Source organism: Aulonocara stuartgranti (genome assembly GCF_965226115.1).
Source record: "Aulonocara stuartgranti genome assembly, chromosome: 14".
NCBI classification, from domain to species: Eukaryota; Metazoa; Chordata; class Actinopteri; order Cichliformes; family Cichlidae; genus Aulonocara; species Aulonocara stuartgranti.
Window position 1 is genome coordinate 29,478,420 of NC_138950.1, and position 18,916 is coordinate 29,497,335.

Genomic DNA, 18,916 nt, shown 5'->3' on the forward strand with positions numbered 1-18,916 from the left:
AAGGGAACAGCTGAAAGACGCTTTGGCAGCAGTGACACCGTCACAGTGTTGCTTTGGCCAAACAGTAATCCAAACCTTATTTTTTAAAAAAACACAGAAGAGAAAAGCAGCAAATATTTTATTTCTTCACGTTTTTGTTTATTTAATGATTACAGTTCTACTTCTGTGTACACTTTAATCTGTACTCATTTAGTGTACTACCGTCTGATTCAAGTTGGGTGGCCAAGATTCATACCCCCAGCTCCTCTGACTGGATAAACAGTTAAGACGATGGATGGATGGATGGATGGATGGATGGATGGCCCAAATCTACAGTTACTGTATGAAGATTTGGGCCATGAAGAATTATAGGACCACTGGGTAATGCATTTTTGTCATGTGCCTTCAGCTGAACCCCTCCACCCCCAGCCCACTCCAGTTATGAATGGTCAGTGATGGCAGACTTTGGGATATTAATAGCTCTGGAGCTTCAGAATCGTCACATCAACCAAAAAGAGACTCTTGACACAGCAGTCCCAGACTAAAGCGCTTTACAAATCACAGTTCTGCTGTGTCAAGTGGACGACTGGTCCTGCTGGCAGCATTTCACGCAATCTGCTGATGATTCAGTTCAAAATGCATGATGGCTAATCTGTACCTCTCAGGTGGAGTGAATCCAGGATTTGTCCCATTTTCTTAGAGCAAACACACCCTGCACACGGTGCATGCAGACGAGCTTACAGTGAGTCAGTGTCAGTCCTTTACATTTAGGAGTTTTTTTAACCTTCTTTTAAAACAGTGTTCAGTGTGAATAGTTACTGCGTTTTGTTCATCTGTTTTAATCCCACTGGATTTAAAAGGGTTTATTTATCATGTTGCCTGTCTCATATCTTTTGTCCCCGTATTATCTTGAGCAGTCCACTTGACGGCTGTTAAAAATCAACCAACACCACTCAGAGACTTTCTTCTATCCTCACATAACTCCTGTCCTATTGTCTCTCATCTCCTCCTTCCTCTGCCCGTCATCATCACATCTATGAATCCCTCAATCTATCAACATTTCACATTCCTCTCTCCCTTTCTCCCTTCTCTCTTTTTTCCCAAAAGCTTTGGAAATACCAAGATTTCTGCACTGATTACTCACCATGTGTACGGATCTTCACCCGGGTCACAGCCATCGATAGTCTCACTAAACCAGGGGTGGGCAACTCCAGGCCTCGAGTGCCAGTGTCCTGCAGGTTTTAGATGTCCTTGATCCAACACAGCTGATTTAAATGGCTAAATTACCTCTTCAACATGTCTTGAAGTTCTCCAGAGGCCTGGTAATGACCTTATCATTTGATTCAGGTGTGTTGACCCAGTGTGAGATCTAAAACCTGCAGGATACCGGCACTCGAGGCCTGGAGTTGCTTTAATACAGAAACACATGAGTCATCAGTTGCAGAGGGGATTTGCGTTAAACTTCCTCAGCCTGTGTTTGTATTTGTGTGTTCCCATTTAGTGGAAAATGAAATGCTGTGAGGAAATTGCCATGTTCTTACAGCACACCTGATTAAATTGCTTTTTTGTAGGCTGAGCAATTGCACTTGCCCCTGGTTGGTGTCTGGTTGTGTTTGCAGAGCCTTGTGTGTTTGGCATCAGGGACAGAAACGGGAAGTATGTGAATAAGTGGATTTTCTTTTTTCTGGTCAATGTTGCCGAATAATGGGATTAAAGAAAGGAATGATAGCACTGTGTCACCCGTGGGTGGAGGAGGCGCAGCACGTGCGCACATGTCACAGCTTATTAATTTGAGTGCATGAATGTGTGCATGTGTCGAAATTTATGAATGCATGAATGTGCGCCTGTGTGCACATGCGATGCCTGCTGTTTATGGATGTGCGCTCTCATCTCTCAGTGTGGGTGAATTGGAAGAGTGGGTGGATGGGTGGGCTCGCTGTCATTTTTACTAAAATCCACTAACAAAGCGATGAACCATGGGGGGCAAAAATGGGAAAATAAAAATAGAATAGAAGAAAAAAGGAAGGTTTATTGCGCAGAGACCGACTCAAGAAGGAAATGAAAAATATATCTACCTTCTGCATATTTCTTCAATAACAGTTCATATTGAGGGGGTTCCTAATGATCAAATAAAGTTTGTTAGATTTTTATCATATATTCAATAAAGTATGTTATCTTGGGTTCTAAATAAATTCTGTTAGGTAATAAAGTGCATTGAGTTCTATTACTCACCTCATCTGTTTTAGGCAAACACACATCTCCACAGAGGATCCAAAATGTGGAATAATGTTTCAGTCCCATCAAACAATATTTAGTACCTCAGTCACTAGTGCTATTCATTTCACAGTGCTTAGTTCAAAATAAAATAGCATAAGAATAATTTTAATAAGACTTTTATGTACACTGAGTTGGACCCCATTTCACCTTCAGAAATCCCTTAATTCTTTATAGATTTAAGAAGTTGCTGGAAAATTCTCTAGAGGTTTTGGTTCATATTGACGTAATAGCATCATATAGTTTCTGCCCATTTCTGCAGATCTGTCAGCTGAATATTCATAATCCAAACCTGTTTCACCATATCCCAAAGATCCTCTGTTGAATTGAGCCCTGGTGTCTGTATTGGCCCATTTAAGTACAGTGAGCTCATTATCATGTTCCAGAAACCAGTTTGAAGTGGTTTGAGCTTTGGGGCTACACTGTGACTGTAAAGGGACAAACATGGTCAGCAGCAATACTAAAGTGTGCCAAGAAACTATCCCCCACCATTAAAAGCCTAGTTATAGTTGTAGAAGAAAATCCCAGTAGATCAACACTTCCTGAAATACTGAGACCAGCTTGTCTGTCACAAACAGCGATTCAGCATTCAGAGTGACTTAAAATCATCTTTCTTAATGACAGTTTGAACATAAGCCTTGATCATGGCAACATGCATATATTCACTTAGTTTCCACCATGTGTTTGGCTGATTAGATGTTTGCATCAATGAGCAGTTGAACAGGTATACCTACAGTAATAAAGTGGCCGGTGAGTTTAAATGTGTTTTTAAAGCTCGCTAAAACCTTTAAAGGACATCAGCTGAATACAGAAACTCATCACTAGAAAACAGCTGTGCAGTACCAGCTGTGTGCATGTGATATTCAAAGACCAATATCCTATGAAAGAAATCCTATGACACATTCATATATTCTCTGGTAGTCGATCAATAGGCAGCTTTGGTTCTTCTGTGCTCTGTGTGCGTTCTAACAGATGGTGATTAATGTGAATGAGGCAGGAGCCATTAAGCAGAGCATCAGCTCTGTTACTAAATCAGCAACCCTCTGGTAAAACCTCATAAGACTAAGTAACCTATTAGTGGCACAGAATGGGAGGCCGGTTGGGAGGAGGAAGAGAGAGGTAGACGAAGAAAAGCGAAAGGTCTCTCGTGTCTGTCTGTGTATCTCCCCCTTGGGAATCTATCTAATGACTAAATACCTCATTACATGGCTGTGAGAGAGATGAAAGAGAGGAGAAGCGACACAGAAGGAATAAAGATGGAAATGTTGCGTCTCTTGTGCTGTCCCGCTGCCACCAGCTGCCGGGAAGAATTGCTACTGAGAAAGACACGAGGTACTAAAGTGAAATAAACAAAACTCAATTGATGGAAGAGAGAGAGAAAAAACAGAAATTGAATTTATAAAGTCTGAGATAAAAAAATTATGAGACATAAATATGCATTACTTTCACACATACAACACAAACATACTCAGTGACCACTGTGCTGTTTATGTTACAGTTTTTCTGACTGCTACAAATCCAAATGCCGTTTTCTGAATCCAGTGCTGGGTCGTTAATTAATTTATCGCCCTTTTGGCAATTTACACAATTACAATCACTGCTAACACAAAACAAAACAACATTGTTCACACTTGTATACATTTTTTTGAGAATAACAGCATAAGCATAGGTGACACCATAGACTGTATATAAAAGATGGTTGTACCTGCTGAAATGTTACCCATCGGTTTTGCAGCCTCAGCATTAGTGTTTTGGTCAGTACCATGTTATTTGTCATTTATTTATTAATTTGGGAGCCAGATGTGACAACAATTAGGTGATGGGGAAGTACTGTCAGCTAACGCTAGCAACTTTGGTTAGCAAACTATATAAATAAACTGTACAGCTTCAAAGCAAAGACACAAAAATCTGCTACTTAATAAAAGGCTAGAAATTTGCTAACCGAACATGACTAAGAAGTCTAGTTCGATGACTCGAATTGGTAGATGAAGCCTGTAAATCAAAGTAACCACATCACTATCCAGAATGATTGATGAGTTATTTAAAAGTCACCGCCTGTTGCTGGTGTTATGAAGAGTGAAGTTACAATGCTGTGAAAAAACACTTACCTCTTTCATGATTTCTTAGATTTTTGCATATTTTTTGTATTTGAGTAAATACAAAATGATGATACATGATTTCATTTTCTTAAGGAAGCAATGAGTAGCTTCCCCCTTAAGCCTGATAACTGGTTGTACCACCCTTGGCAGCATGAACTACAAATTAAGTGTTTGTGGAGAAATGTTGGTGCTAATTCAGCCACACTGGAGGGTTTTCAAGCATGAACAGCCTGTTTAAGGTCATGCCAAAGCATCCCAATCAGATCTAAGCCCAGACTTTGACCAGGCCACTCCAAAACCTTCATTTTGTTTATTTTGAGTCATTCAAAGGTGGACTTGTTGGTGTGTTTCAAATCATTGCATAGAACATATGCCTATAGATCATTATAATTTCATGTACCAGGTTGTAAATATAAAGGTTTTTTTAGTACTATAAAGTTAGACGTTTTGAAGTCTTGTGGTCTACGGGATTGATGCATTAGTACCATGTTTTTAACTGGCTACAAACATCTGAGAGGCAGAGAAAACTCGTTACAGTGAAAGGAGAGATTTTTTTCTTCTTATTCCTTTCAAAATCCAAAATGTCCCACACACATTTTTACTGACTGGTGTTTGTAATGAATACTTATACTTAAGTCTTATATATACAGAAAAGGGATGTTTTGATGGGATTATTTTGGTTTTGCCAGCAAAGGGGTTTTATATTGTCTTGTATTGAAACAGTCCTATGAGAAGAAAATATTGTATGAAATTTTTTTTTTTGCAAACAGTTATGAGATAATGGATGCTTTCAAGAAATGGGTGCTTGAAACTGTGAAAACCAAAAAACATGTATGAAGTAAAGACGGTCTTCCTTTCCCCAAAATACATTTTATTGCAGCAGTAAAGTTCAGTTTTAAAATATGTCAATTTACAGGATTGCCGTAGCTTTAAAGGATTAATCATATTGATGCTAGGTTCAGCATCAAGTGTTCTTTCTTTATTATTTCTCACCTTGCTATCGACAACTAACACACAACATTGTAAATGCAAAAAAACAAAACAAAACACACACCCTCTTATCTGTCATGCAAAAAGCTCTGCTTTTTAGGTTGTTTCATCAGCATCATGTTAACAGAAGAGTGTTAGGAAGATGCTGTGAACAGCAAACCTGTGCTGGAATAGTGTTGTGACATTAGACACTGATAAAGGATATTTATAAGATTGCAAATGACTCATGGCCTGTTACACAGATGGCCCACTGGTCTAGCTACACAGTCAGATCAGGCTTTACAGTTTCATGAGCAACAAAGAAAATGCAGGATGTGTTATACCTATGTATATTAAGCTAGTCTTTTATATGGCACAAAGTCCTGCTAGAAACAAGTCTTGCAACTTGGCAGCTATCTTGGAAAAAATCCCGAACATTTGAAGATTTGAGAGCTGAAGTCCTTGCTATAGAAATGAATGGAGATGGTAGGAGTCATCTCTTCAATGTCAGGGTCATAAATTGCATTTATATTAAACTGCCAACAAAATCTAAGTTTAAAAAAACGTACACAAAAAACAAAACAATAAATCTCTCCTTTTTCCAAAGGTTTAAATCACTTTTTACCACTGAACCATATTTCTACTGTGCATATCCAAAGTTTTACAACAATACATTACATTACAATCCATTTAAAGTGGTGTAGTTTATCATAATCTGATTTATATTTTCCAAACATTATATACACTTTGTCATGGTCTCCGCTCCTCGTCAGCTGACAGCCGCCAGTTCCCAGGAGGCCGCAGGGCCGCGAGGGGCGGAGGCTTCGGCCGATTACCGGTCCTCCCGGACATCAGGGGGCGCCGACGAAGAGGTACAGCCCATGCAAATCGGCAGCTCTCACCTAACCGCTGCAGAACGTCAGCGACGCATCACGGCCGGTGAGTGTTTGTATTGTGGTAATAAGGGACACATGATTGCCTCCTGTCCGTCGCGAGCAAAAGGCCGCGCCCGCCAGTGATGGTAGGAGTACTGGTGGGCGGTTTGAATCAGGATAAATCTCCTCCACGTTTAGCCCTGCCGGCTAAGCTGCTGGTCCACTCCGAGTGTCATTCACTTTCTGTGCTTATTGATTCTGGAGCAGAACAAAATTTCATTGACTCTGAACTAGCTAAACGACTCTGTGTGACTGTGGAGTCACTACCCCACGCCTTACGCGTCACGGCTTTATCAGGGCAGCGCCTCCCCGACATCACACACATCACTGAACCGCTCACCCTCACACTGTCTGGCAATCATTCGGAGGAGATTAGTTTTTTTTGTTTTTCACTCCACTCAGACGCCGTTAGTTCTTGGTCATCCCTGGCTCCAGCAACATAATCCCACGATTAATTGGCAGAAAGGAAGCATTACGGGCTGGGGAGAGGAGTGTCATATGACCTGTCTTAAGGCGGCCGTACCGCCTAACCAATCGGTCATCTGTCCAGAGCCACTGCGGTCTTCCAACTTAACAAGTGTGCCGTCTGTTTACCACGATCTCGCTGAAGTGTTTCGGAAGGACCGAGCCCAGTCGCTGCCCCCCCATCGGCCTTACGACTGCGCCATAGACCTACTGCCGGGAGCTCCCTTACCGGCCAGCCGCCTCTATAGCCTCTCATTGCCGGAACGGGAGGCTATGGAGAAGTATATCACGGAATCTCTTGCTGCCGACATCATCCGGGCCTCTTCCTCACCCGTCGCAGAAGGTTTCTTCTTTGTGGAGAAGAAGGATAAGACCCTCCGACCCTGTATTGACTTTCGGGGACTCAATAACATTACGGTCAAAAATAAGTATCCACTGCCTCTACTCACCTCTGCTTTCGAACTTCTCCAGGGCGCCGTCATATTCAGTAAGCTGGACTTGAGAAATGCTTACCATCTGGTTCGGATCCGAGACGGTGATGAATGGAAGACGGCGTTCAATACCCATCTTGGACATTTTGAGTATCTGGTCATGCCGTTTGGCCTTACCAACGCACCTGCAGTGTTCCAGGCTCTGGTCAATGATGTTCTGAGAGACTATATTAACCGATTTGTGTTTGTCTATCTAGACGACATTTTGATCTTCTCTTCCTCCCAGGCTGAACACGAGACCCAGGTCCGGCTGGTACTGCAACGCCTTCTGGAGAACCGGCTGTTCGTTAAAAGTGAGAAATGTGAGTTTCATGTGCCCACGGTTGCCTTCCTAGGGTACATAATTGAGCGTGGAGATCTTCGACCCGATCCTGTGAAAGTTAAGACTGTTGTGGACTGGCCTGAACCAACTAACCGTCGCCAGTTGCAACGCTTTCTTGGTTTTGCTAACTTTTACAGGAGGTTTATACGGGACTTCAGTAGGATTGTTCTACCATTGACCCAGTTGACCTCTCCCAAGCTTGTTTTTCAGTGGAGCGACGTCGCCCGGTCTGCCTTTCAGGAGCTCAAGAAACGGTTTGTCTCGGCGCCCATCCTGGTCCAACCTGACACCACCCTTCAGTTCGTGGTAGAGGTCGACGCATCCGACTCAGGGGTGGGGGCCATCCTTTCCCAACGGAGGGAGGGTAAGATGCACCCTTGTGCCTATTTTTCCCGTCGTCTCACCCCTGCAGAACGAAACTACGATGTGGGCGATCGGGAGTTGTTGGCGATTAAGCTCGCCTTGGAAGAATGGCGGCATTGGCTGGAAGGCACAACTCAACCCTTTGTGGTCTGGACCGACCACAAGAACCTGTCCTACCTTCAAACGGCAAAGCGTCTCAACGCTCGACAGGCCAGATGGGCCCTGTTTTTTACCCGTTTCCATTTCTCAATCACGTACAGACCCGGTTCCCGGAACGTCAAGCCGGATGCTCTCTCCCGTCAGTTCGCTGTTACTGACGAAAAGCCGGACCCTGATTCCATCCTGCCAGCAACCTGTACTATTGGGGCCATCACCTGGGAGATTGAGGCGGCCATCCGGGCGGCTCAGGTAGCCGAACCGGATCCGGGAGGGGGGCCTGCCCACCGACTCTATGTTCCGCGCGCTGTCAGGTCCCAGGTTCTGCAATGGGCTCACACGGCCCGGTTCTTATGCCACCCAGGGATACATCGCACCGTCAAGTTTCTCCAGCGGTACTTCTGGTGGCCTTCACTCGCCCAAGATACTCGGGAATATGTCACGGCCTGTACGGTCTGTGCCCGAAACAAACCCTCGAACCAACTTCCGGCGGGTCAGCTCCATCCGTTATCCACTCCTTCCAGGCCATGGTCTCATATTGCACTGGATTTCATTACCGGGCTACCTCCTTCAGCAGGTAACACTGTCATTCTGACCATCATTGATCGTTTCTCTAAAACGGCTCATTTCATTGCTTTGCCTAAGCTTCCTACAGCGCTGGAGACCGCACGTCTACTTGCCACTCACGTCTTCCGCTTGCATGGAATTCCGGAAGACATAGTGTCTGATCGGGGTCCTCAATTCACCTCCCGGGTCTGGAAAGAGTTCTGCGACTCCCTGGACGCTAAGGTCAGTCTATCCTCAGGCTATCATCCTCAGAGCAATGGCCAGTCCGAGCGGGCCAACCAAGAACTGGAGACTGCCCTGCGCTGCGTCGCCTCCACCAATCAAACCATCTGGAGTGCGGAGTTGCCGTGGATTGAGTATGCCCATAACAGCTTGACTGCCTCAGCTACCGGCCGGTCGCCCTTCGAGGCGTCCTTGGGATATCAGCCTCCTCTTTTCCCTGCTGTGGAAGGTGAGCACTCTGTACCCTCCGTTCAGGCTCATCTGCGCAGGTGCCGCAGAGTTTGGCGGGCGACTCGAGCGGCATTACTACGCACGAAGGAGACCAATAAACGTATCGCAGACCGGTACCGGACTCCAGCACCCGACTACTCTGTTGGCCAGAAGGTATGGCTTTCTACCCGTTTTGTTCCGGTTCGGACTGAGTCGAAGAAGCTTACGCCCACCTTCATTGGTCCTTTTGAGATCTCTGCTTTGGTCAATCCCGTCTCTGTGAGGTTGATGCTCCCTCGTAATATGAGGATCCATGATGTTTTTCATGTTTCTCAACTCAAACCTGTCCGGTCCAGTCCTCTGTGCCCTCCTTCCAGGCCCCCTCCTCCCGCCCGGCTTGTGGATGGCTTGCCGGCCTACTCCATCACTCGCATCATGGACTCTCGGCGCCGTGGGCGTGGCTGTCAGTATCTGGTTGACTGGGAGGGTTATGGTGTGGAGGAGCGCTCCTGGGTCCCTCGGGCGGCCGTTCTGGATGTGCCCATGCTCCGGGAGTTTCACCGCCTGCATCCGGACAAGCCTGGTGGGTCGCCGGGTGGCTCCCGTTGAGGGGGGGGTACTGTCATGGTCTCCGCTCCTCGTCAGCTGACAGCCGTCAGGTGCTTTGTTTTTGTTTACCTTTCTCTCTCACCTCTGCTCTCTTTTTCTCTCTCGCCCTCTCCCATTCTCTTTCTCCTGCCGGGGCGGAGCTCAGTATGGGCTCCTGCCCCTGGCCTACACACCTGGAGGTGATCAGCACACCTGTCGGTGATCATGAGAGATTGGAACCCTTCTTAAGAGGGCGAGTCTGCTCTACTCGTCGCTGGATCGTTGAGCCTTCAGCGTCAGTCGTCCTGTATTTTATAAAGTCAGTTTGTGAGCATGTCTGAACCAGGAGACTAATGGTTTTTTTCTGCCTGTGCATAGATTGCCTCTGGACTTGTTCTTCCCCGTGCCTGGCGACTGAACGGGAGCAAGAGAGATAGAGGAAAGGAGAGGAGATGTGTTAGGACTGAATGGAAACCTTCCCTTCCTGGACTCCTGCCTCTTTCATTCCTGGACCCTGGAACCCCGACCCCTTTTTTCCTTTGGCACCATTATGTGTATATATGAATTTCACTGTAGGAAACACTGTAAATAAATGCACCTTTTGAAGATACTAGTGGTCTGCGCGTGAGTCCGATCTACGAAACCTGACACACTTGATGTGTGTGTATGTGCTTCCTAGGAGGCAAAAGGAGTTCTCCAGGCCTTAGCTAAGTTTTAATTAATACATTGATAATTTATATATTTCTGAGCAAAATATAAAAACGAGGGATGGCTCAAGACTTCAGTACAGTGCTGTACATACAAATTTTGTACATAATCATTTCATGTAGCAACCACTAACATTAATTTCAAATATTTTTTATATGTTTTTATATTTTCGTCATGGGAGCATTGAACAAATGCCATGCTAGTTCATGTTTCTCTACATGATTATTGCAGCAACAAGGAGATATGCCGCCATACAGCTGATACAGTCGTGAACCTTCACTCTGCAGTCATCAGTGCATAAGTGTGATTGGCTAATGTTTCCCATTTTAGCTACCGATGTCACACAGGGATGGGACAATCGCCATCCTTAGCATGCCTCATGTCTCAGGTAGACCACAATTGTCTGAGTGCTATGTCTTCTCTATATAGGAAAATGTCTCTGGCACAACACAGTGCCATCGTCAGTCTTTATTGCTCACACACTGCGTACAATAAAAGAGTTTGAACAAATTAATGGAGTTTAACAGTTACCATGCACTTGGTGTTGTTTGTCAGTTGCGAACACTGTGGCGACCTGATGACATCAGCCAACTGGTTACTGTCGGGTGATGTCACCCAGCCCACTTACAAACATCTGTGGTGTTGTGAATGCACATTTCAGATCTCAAGGATAAAATGAGTGTGTTGCAGAGGAAATATGAGTGTCATAAATATCAGAATTCCACAGTTTTTATAAAACTGAACTTGCAGTTTGCTCTTTCTCAGGCTAACGTTAAACTGGGCACGGTGAAATACCTACAGAATAGACAGATATTGAGTCATCGGGTATTAGATTTAACAAATGAAGCTGTGCGACACTAAACAAAGAGAAGATGATCCTCTGACTTAAATCTGCCAGCAAGTAGTCATACATGCAGCACACATGCAGTTACTTTAGCTCCAGATGACGCTTTATTAAAGCTATTTTTACCAAGAGAAACATGCTTATATTTTTGTGATCCTGTTTGCAGGGTGTGTACTTCACACAACCGCAAAATTGTGTCATCACTATAGTGACAGCTTTTCATGTTCATGTTGTAGTTTTGGCCAAGCAGTTAAGACCTGCAGCAAAGGTCTTGTCACTGGCTTGTACTTTATTTTTTACTTGTCCCTATTTTATCTTTTGTTCTTTAGGTTTTCCGATCATTCAGTAATCTTATTTTCTAACCTGCTATGGCATCATTCTTTTATTTACATATTTTAGGACTATCAATAGAAATGGGGGGAAATTTTAAATTGGTGTTAAAAGTTGTTAGTTTGCATTTGTTCAGGAGGGTTGATTTATCCTGTTTCATCCACAAAAATGTTTTGAAAGTAACATCTGGCTCCTCGGCTGCTGCGTCACCAGCTGCTGTCTAACTGCTCCCCTGTGCTGTTAGGTGCCCACTCATTTATACAGAACATGGATTCCTGATGTGTCATAAAACTTTGTGTGTGTGTGTGTGTAGCATAAAGACATGCCTCTGTTTTTTGTGCGACACAGTAATTTGCAGCATTTATTGAGCTTGATCTTTCATGATACTGGATACAAAAGACCAAAATTTTCAGAACCTTTAAGGTTTGAGAATCAAAGTATTTTTTCTTTGTCAGTCTGATATTTGCATTTTCTTCTTGCTGCTGTTGTGTTCATGGTTTCTCACATCTCTAAACCACTAGAGGGAGAGTGACTGACAATCTTAAAAGAGACTGAAAGCATGCTGATAATTGAGAATTTAATTGTGAAAGCATTAAGCCATCACATTCAACAGACTTCTAAAGTGCTTGTTTGGTTTCTTGTTCTCACTGGATATGTTATGAAGTGACTGGAAATGAAAGTAGCTCTCTTTGAATACAGAAGGACGTGTTGCCTATTTCAATGTGAAAAGAATAACTGAAACCATTCTTTTCAATTCAACAGAAAAGCCTTGGGGGGGAAATTGCATTTGAAATGATACTATGTCTGTTTGAATGGGTTTTATGTCATTACTTGTATTTATGGCATGCTTTGTGACAGCTTCACTAGTATGGCAGCCACAGAGTGGCTGGATTAGCTACTGTTGAAGACAGCATCTTGTCAAACCACGGCCTGTGAAATTAGAAAGCTGCTATTCAGTTTATTGTTAAGCTGGAACTGAAATAACCTCTTTATTATTTTACTTGTTCCAAATGGTAATTATTCCCCAGCTCCTTATCACCATATCATTATCTATACGTGAACTTTCATTAATGTTCCTGTTGCTGCAAAAAATGTCCATAGTGTAACTTCAGTTGACAAAGGTATGGGGGTTGTCTTTACTAACTATTACTTAGCCCCATTTGGGATTTACATTTATTTATTTATATATTTTTTACAACTCGTTATTTCAGCCTTTTCTTTTATTTGCAAAACAGGCTCCTTACTTTAGAGAGTTATTGACATCAACACTAAACCATATTTAAACTTTAAATTTTAAACCTACATAACGTGACCGTCGCTACTGCTTATTTTACATGAAGAGGAAAGACACAAAGAATAAAAATCTAATAATAATAATGATGATGGGTTTACGCATCATTTATAGCGCTATACTCAGGTGTTACAGCGGACCGATGTTAGTAAGGTGTGGTACTTTAGCATCTAGCTAGCACCCACACAGTGCGTCAGCTAGCTAGCTAAAGGTACAGCTACTCTATTTTCCAAGGAGAGAGAAAAGTGTGCGATAACTGCACTCAGAGATGGAAAAAGATGTAAGAAAGACAGAATAGAAGACTAATTTTATAGGTAAGGAGTGGCATTTAATAGACTGGTCATTTAAAGCTTACATGAGATATTGTGCTATAATGTTAAGTTGTGGTAAGTTTGTTTTTTCAACTTTGAGACGTCCTGCAAAACAAATCGAAGTATGTTAACTTTGCTTTAGTCACCTGTCGCATGAAAATAGTGGGCAGTTTAATGCAGGCGAAAAGGGTTGGCGTTTGCAGTACTGTGGTGAAATTTACTCCATAAGGGGCAGTAAACCTCAGAGCAGCTGCCTACACACAAAGATCACTCTTGGGTTCCCCCACCTTTAAAATCCCACTTTAACCCCTGACTATATTAATTTTGCTGTGAGACTCTGTCTCCACACCTACAATGTAGGCAAATAGACCTAGATTCTTTTAAGTGTTTTTCTCTGATCGTGGTCTGCATAACAGAGTTCACTCATCAGAATTAGAATGGCCATATTCTAGTCTATTACTACTATTATATTATAATATTAAAATGGCCCAAGGTTAACTTTCCTTAAAAATAGCTGGTAAAAATGTTGTTTAAGTAGCTGCTTTTGATTTTACACTGCTAGTATATTTAACAGCCTGGACCTCTGCAGATCACAAACACACTGCACATTGAAATTGAACTGTTGAAAAACTGAGGGCTTGTAAATTCTGAGAGTGTCAACTCTGGAGTGAGAAGAAAGGGCGTCAGGAAGGACACTCCCTTTGGCCACAACATGAGAGGTTTCGCTGCAGTCTTTCTGCACAACTGTTGGGCTCTTTTTTTCTTTCCTTCAGAGAAGTGTCAATGCTATGTAGTGCAACAAAAATAATCCAGTTTGACTCCTCTGTTGAGCAACTGGCATATTTTCCATTCAACACAGATTCCTCTGATACACTTCTAATAGATTAGAAATAGGAATGACGCAATAGAAATATAGCTTTTTGCAGCGTTAACCTGAAGTTTCCACAATCCACATCAAAATGCTCGATCAACTTATCAACTTTGCTTATTCAGGGACATTTTTGCATGTGTGAGGGTAAACAAAAAAAGGGGGCAGTGCAGGCAGTTATTGCATTTCCTGTTGGACAGCATGTAAGCAAGAATACAACGTACATGTGTTTTGGTTGTGGTTACTGAGATAGAGCTCGATGCATGTGTAGCCCTTTACACGTGTGTTTGTGTGGGAAACAAACCAGTGGTTGTGGCCCCTCCTCATTTGGCTCCTCCCCTACCCTGCTGAAATATGTGTACCTGTATCTCTCAGTGTGTCAGATTTGAGCGCGGGTTTGACAGACTGTGAACCGATGTTTCAGGAAAGTTGTTGACGGGTCAAGTGGCAAATTGGACAACAGCAGCTGTGGAGAGGCAGGTGAAAAAGAGCAGGGAGAGAGAAGGGAAGGCAAACAGAGGGGGAGAGGGTGAGAGAGGGAGTGAGACAGAGAGCCTGGGTCAGACAGAGACAGACAAAGTGCAAGTATACAGAGAGTGTGTGTGTATATATATATACACACTCCCATAGAGGAAGACTGTCAGCAGAGCACACAGTTCCCAGAGGAGAGAGGCAAAAGAGACTGCTGAGAAGGTCAGACTGACAAAATGCTGAGGAGGAGAAGTGTGTCATTTGGTGGATTTGGATGGTATGTATGCGTTTTCATTCAATGCTCACGTGTGTTTAGGAAAGTTTGCATTGTGCATGTCCATGCTCATATTTGTGCCCATTTACATGCAGTTCTACACTGTGTTTGAATCATTCCCATTGTGCTTTATAATCAGCTGTAGAGTGTGCCAGTTGTTGTTACTGTACAGTGTGCGAATGGGTGGAGTAGAAATGTAAACTTTTTTTATGAAAAGGAAGGATGGGTGGAGGGCTTAGCCTGCTCCTCTGTGTCACACCTCTAACACTTTGTCCTCTGTTTGTCTGTGTTTGTGCGTGTGTGTGTGTGTGTGTGTGTGTGTGTGTGTGTGTGTGTGTGTGTGTGTGATCATTTACAGTTTCACTCTGTGTTGTCTCTGTTGAGGGAGGGATTATATTCAACAGCCGACTTTGTTTCTGCCTGCTGGCAGTTGTGGTTGTTGTTGCTGCTGTGCTGGTAAAGGGACGCAGCTTGTTCTGGTAATGCTCTCCTACTGTATTGGCAGAGGGAAGTTCCCATGATGCAGCGTTAAAGAAGCTGCCAGCAAGCCCATTTAGCACTGAATGCTGTGACACACTCGGATGGAGTGTTTTTGTGCGTTTGGCTCCCTTGCTGCTAGTCATTCTGACACTGAAGCACATCTTCAGAGCACTTAACCTTCCCAGCTGGGCTGATGCAGCATAGGCCAGACAGGCTGCGATAACCTCGAACAGACAGAGCTGAGGAGCAGCAGCAGCTTTGCGTGCAATATGTTGTGTTTTGCAGAAAAAAAAAGCTGGACAAAAAAAAAAAAAGATTTCAGGTACAATAATTTTTAAAAAGAATGTCACAAGTCAATGGTGATTGCGAGAAAATAGAATTAAGTGGTCAGAAGGTTTAGATAAACCACAACTGCTTTAGTTTTGACTGATAATGGGTTACGGGTCCAAGTGCAATTCAAGTACAGTGCAGTCTCATGTACACTATGATAATTCCTCTGCTAGTTAAAATATCCTCTAATGTCTCTCTGTGATACTTCTCTGTTAGAGATCCAGTCTTTTTAATCCTTGGGAAAAAAATATTTCCCTAAAAGAAAAGTTGTATCAGCATTTTCTTAAATTCTTAAACCAAACAATAATTCCACGTGTTAAAGCTCATGGAATAATGTCTCTAATTTTCTTCTTTTGAATGCTCAGTGTGAGATGAAGGGATATGTTAAGGGGGATTATTTTTCTTTTCTTTTGGATTGCTGTTAGAAATGTACAAGATTGTGTTTTGTATGCTGCTAAGATTAGGCAGGTGTGACGGGAAAATACACTTCTCACAGGTCTGATGATAATGAACTTGCAGCATCCGGTGAAATTCTTGTACATTGTCAGCTGTAAACAAAGAACATCAGCATATAAGTATTTAGATATTGTACAAATTGATTCTTCCGAGAAGTTGAACCCTCTTCATTTTGGGTGTGAGCTTAAATGTAACCGCATCCAGATGCAAACTGACAACATACTACTGTAAAGTTCCTTAAAATGCTGTTTACAGTGTTTTGCTTTTGAGCAGTTTCAAAATCTTAGTCACATTAGGTTTACCTTCTATCTGTAGTATTTAATTATCAGTTCATCTAGTCACAAATTTGAACATTTTTTGGTTCATCACAGACGCAGATATGGATAAATGGAAGCTGTTTGAACATCTGCTAATCGGCACATTAGTAAATGTAAAATCAAATGTAGAGGTGAGGAGGACGCTGAGCTTACTGTTACCAAACAATGGTGACCATCTGTGACTTTCTTTGGATAAGAAAAATGTACTCACTGGCCACTTTGTTAGGTACACATATTCAACTGCTTGTTAGCATAAATAGCTAAGCAGCCAATCCCATGGCAGTAACTAAGTGCGTTTAGACATGTATACGTGGACATGATGATTGAGCATCAGAATGAGGAGGGTGAGGTGATTTAAGTCAGTTCTATGGGCCTTGCTAATGTAAAGTTCACAGGAGATTGGTCAAATTGCTTTAAGCTAATAGGAATGCAACAATCACTCAAATAACTACTATTAACAAACATAGTATGCAGAAGAGCATACTTTGCTCAGGCTCACTAAAACGGGATGATGTAAGATTGAAAAAAAAAACAATCGATCTAATGATTATTTTTTGTGGATGCAGGGTCTGAATTTTTCCTAAACAACATGAAAGCATGGATCACTCCTGCCTTGTATCAGCATATACGCCTGGTAGTGGCGCTGTAACAGTGTGGGGGATATATTCTTGCCACACTTTGATCCTCTTAGTACCATCTGTGCATGCAACAGCCTACCTGAGTAGCCTGAGCAGCCTACCTGCTGACCTTTATGACCACAGTGTACCCACTGTATCTTCTGTTGGCTATTTCCAGCAGAATAACACACTATGTCACAAAACTCAAACTGTATCAAACCGGTTTCTTGAACATGAGAATACTCACTGTACTCAAATGACCTCCACAGTCACCAGATCTCAATCCGAGCTCAATGGAGCATTTTTGGAATGTGGTGCAACAAGAGATTCACATCATGGATGTGTAGCTAGCAAATCTGCAGCAACTGTGTGATGATGTCATGTCTGTATGGACCAAAAATTGTGACGGGTGTTTCAAGCACCTTGTTAAATATGTACCACAAAAAGAAATTCTGGAGGCCAGAGGAGGTCTAAACCCAACGCTAGCAAGCTACACCTAATAAAGTGGCTGGTGAGCATATATAGTGGTCTGGTGATGAGATTTTGCTCTCATAATATGTTTTAACAAACATATATTATCATTTCCCCTTACCTGTAATAAATTGTATGATTTGGTGGATTATTGAGCCATAATATAGATGGTGTGTATTTTCAGCTGCTGCTCTGTTACAGTATGACTGAGGGTAATTCATCTGTCACAGCACAGTCATAAAGTCCAATAGTTGTTTTAGGAACATGATGAACTAACTGCAGCTAAATAAGAAGCTTTCTGTTCTGACATTTGAATATCAGCTTTTTTGTTGCATGACGGTGAAACATCACAAGAGCTTACAGTATTTATCTCTGATCTGATGCTGCTGTAATGCTGCACTGTTATTGATATCAAATAAGTGGTAAAACATTCAAATGATATTTAAAATGTCTCTGCTAGGCACTGCGTAGATTGCGGTAAGGCATGCATTTGCTGATAAGAACACACAAAATAAACCTTAAGTTAAGACTCTTGACATATTTATAGTTTCCTTTATGGAAAAGCCTCAAATGACTCGCACGAGAACAGCAGCACCAAAAATGAAATGTTGTGAATTGTTTGTAGTGTGGCCAGTGTGCAGTGAAGCACTGAGACGTCGATCAGTTTGCAGAGAGGTAACTTCGTTAAACGAGGCTGTCTGTCATAGGCTCTGGTCTATGCCAGTTGCTTACACTCACACTGCCGCAGCTATTAAGGCAAATAGAAGCAACCACAATTTTAATGACCCTTTCTTTTTTTAAAGCCACAGAAGCACAGGGGCCCCGTGGAGACATAAATCTCACTCCTAACCGTCTTTATCTGCCTGCCTTCCTGTGCTTATGTCCTTAGTAAATTAGGAGCAATTAGACTAAAGAATTGAATTGCTGCTTGGAGCAATTTGTATCAGAGACATGATCAATAATAATTTCCTCTTTATGTGTGTGTCTGCCTTCTCTTGCTTCTTTTCCAGGATTGACAAGTCCACTCTGTCTGCACTGAAATCACGGTAAGTGTTTTTTTGTTGTTGTTCTTGTTATTTTTAGAGGTTTTAGAGGGAGGATGACATAAAGCAAAGGGCCTGGGCCGCCCTGGTGTGGTCTATTCCTTTGACAGCCTACATGAGCACTCTGGGTCATTTTGGAAATCTTATTCTCTCTTCTGAACCCAATCGCCCAATCACCACAACTTCCAGATAATATTCAGAAATGTGTCCGTCAAGCACAAAGCCATGTTTTCTGCAAACACGCTGAGACTGAGCTGAAGACCTTTAAAACATTGGATAAACATATTGTCCATCACACTGATGGACTTTAAAGTCTCAGCAGAGCTATGAATCTTTTTTTTAGACACATAAAAATTCAGTATACACCTCTTTACACAAATCTCCAACTCCCGGTCCGAGTGACAGATTTTCTAAATTGATTCCTGTCATTCACTCTCATTTACTTTCTCTTCACTGCCAGCTTGC

At 42.6% G+C, this 18,916-nt stretch overlaps 1 protein-coding gene across 4 annotated transcripts in view; it reads left to right on the forward strand.

Moving 5' to 3' along the window:
- LOC309688196 (rap1 GTPase-activating protein 2-like) overlaps positions 1 to 18,916 on the forward strand; it is a 127,088-nt gene that overhangs the window by 31,350 nt on the left and 76,822 nt on the right. For 2 of the 4 annotated variants that reach the window (XM_082503739.1, XM_082503729.1), the window contains one exon: positions 18,419 to 18,454. In XM_082503739.1, the coding sequence (XP_082359865.1) occupies positions 18,419 to 18,447 (29 nt within the window). In that variant the 3' untranslated portion in view covers positions 18,448 to 18,454. Of the gene's footprint in view, positions 1 to 13,598; positions 14,741 to 18,418; positions 18,455 to 18,916 lie in introns of those variants that run through there. The other 2 variants (XM_082503742.1, XM_082503730.1) reach the window with 2 other exon arrangements.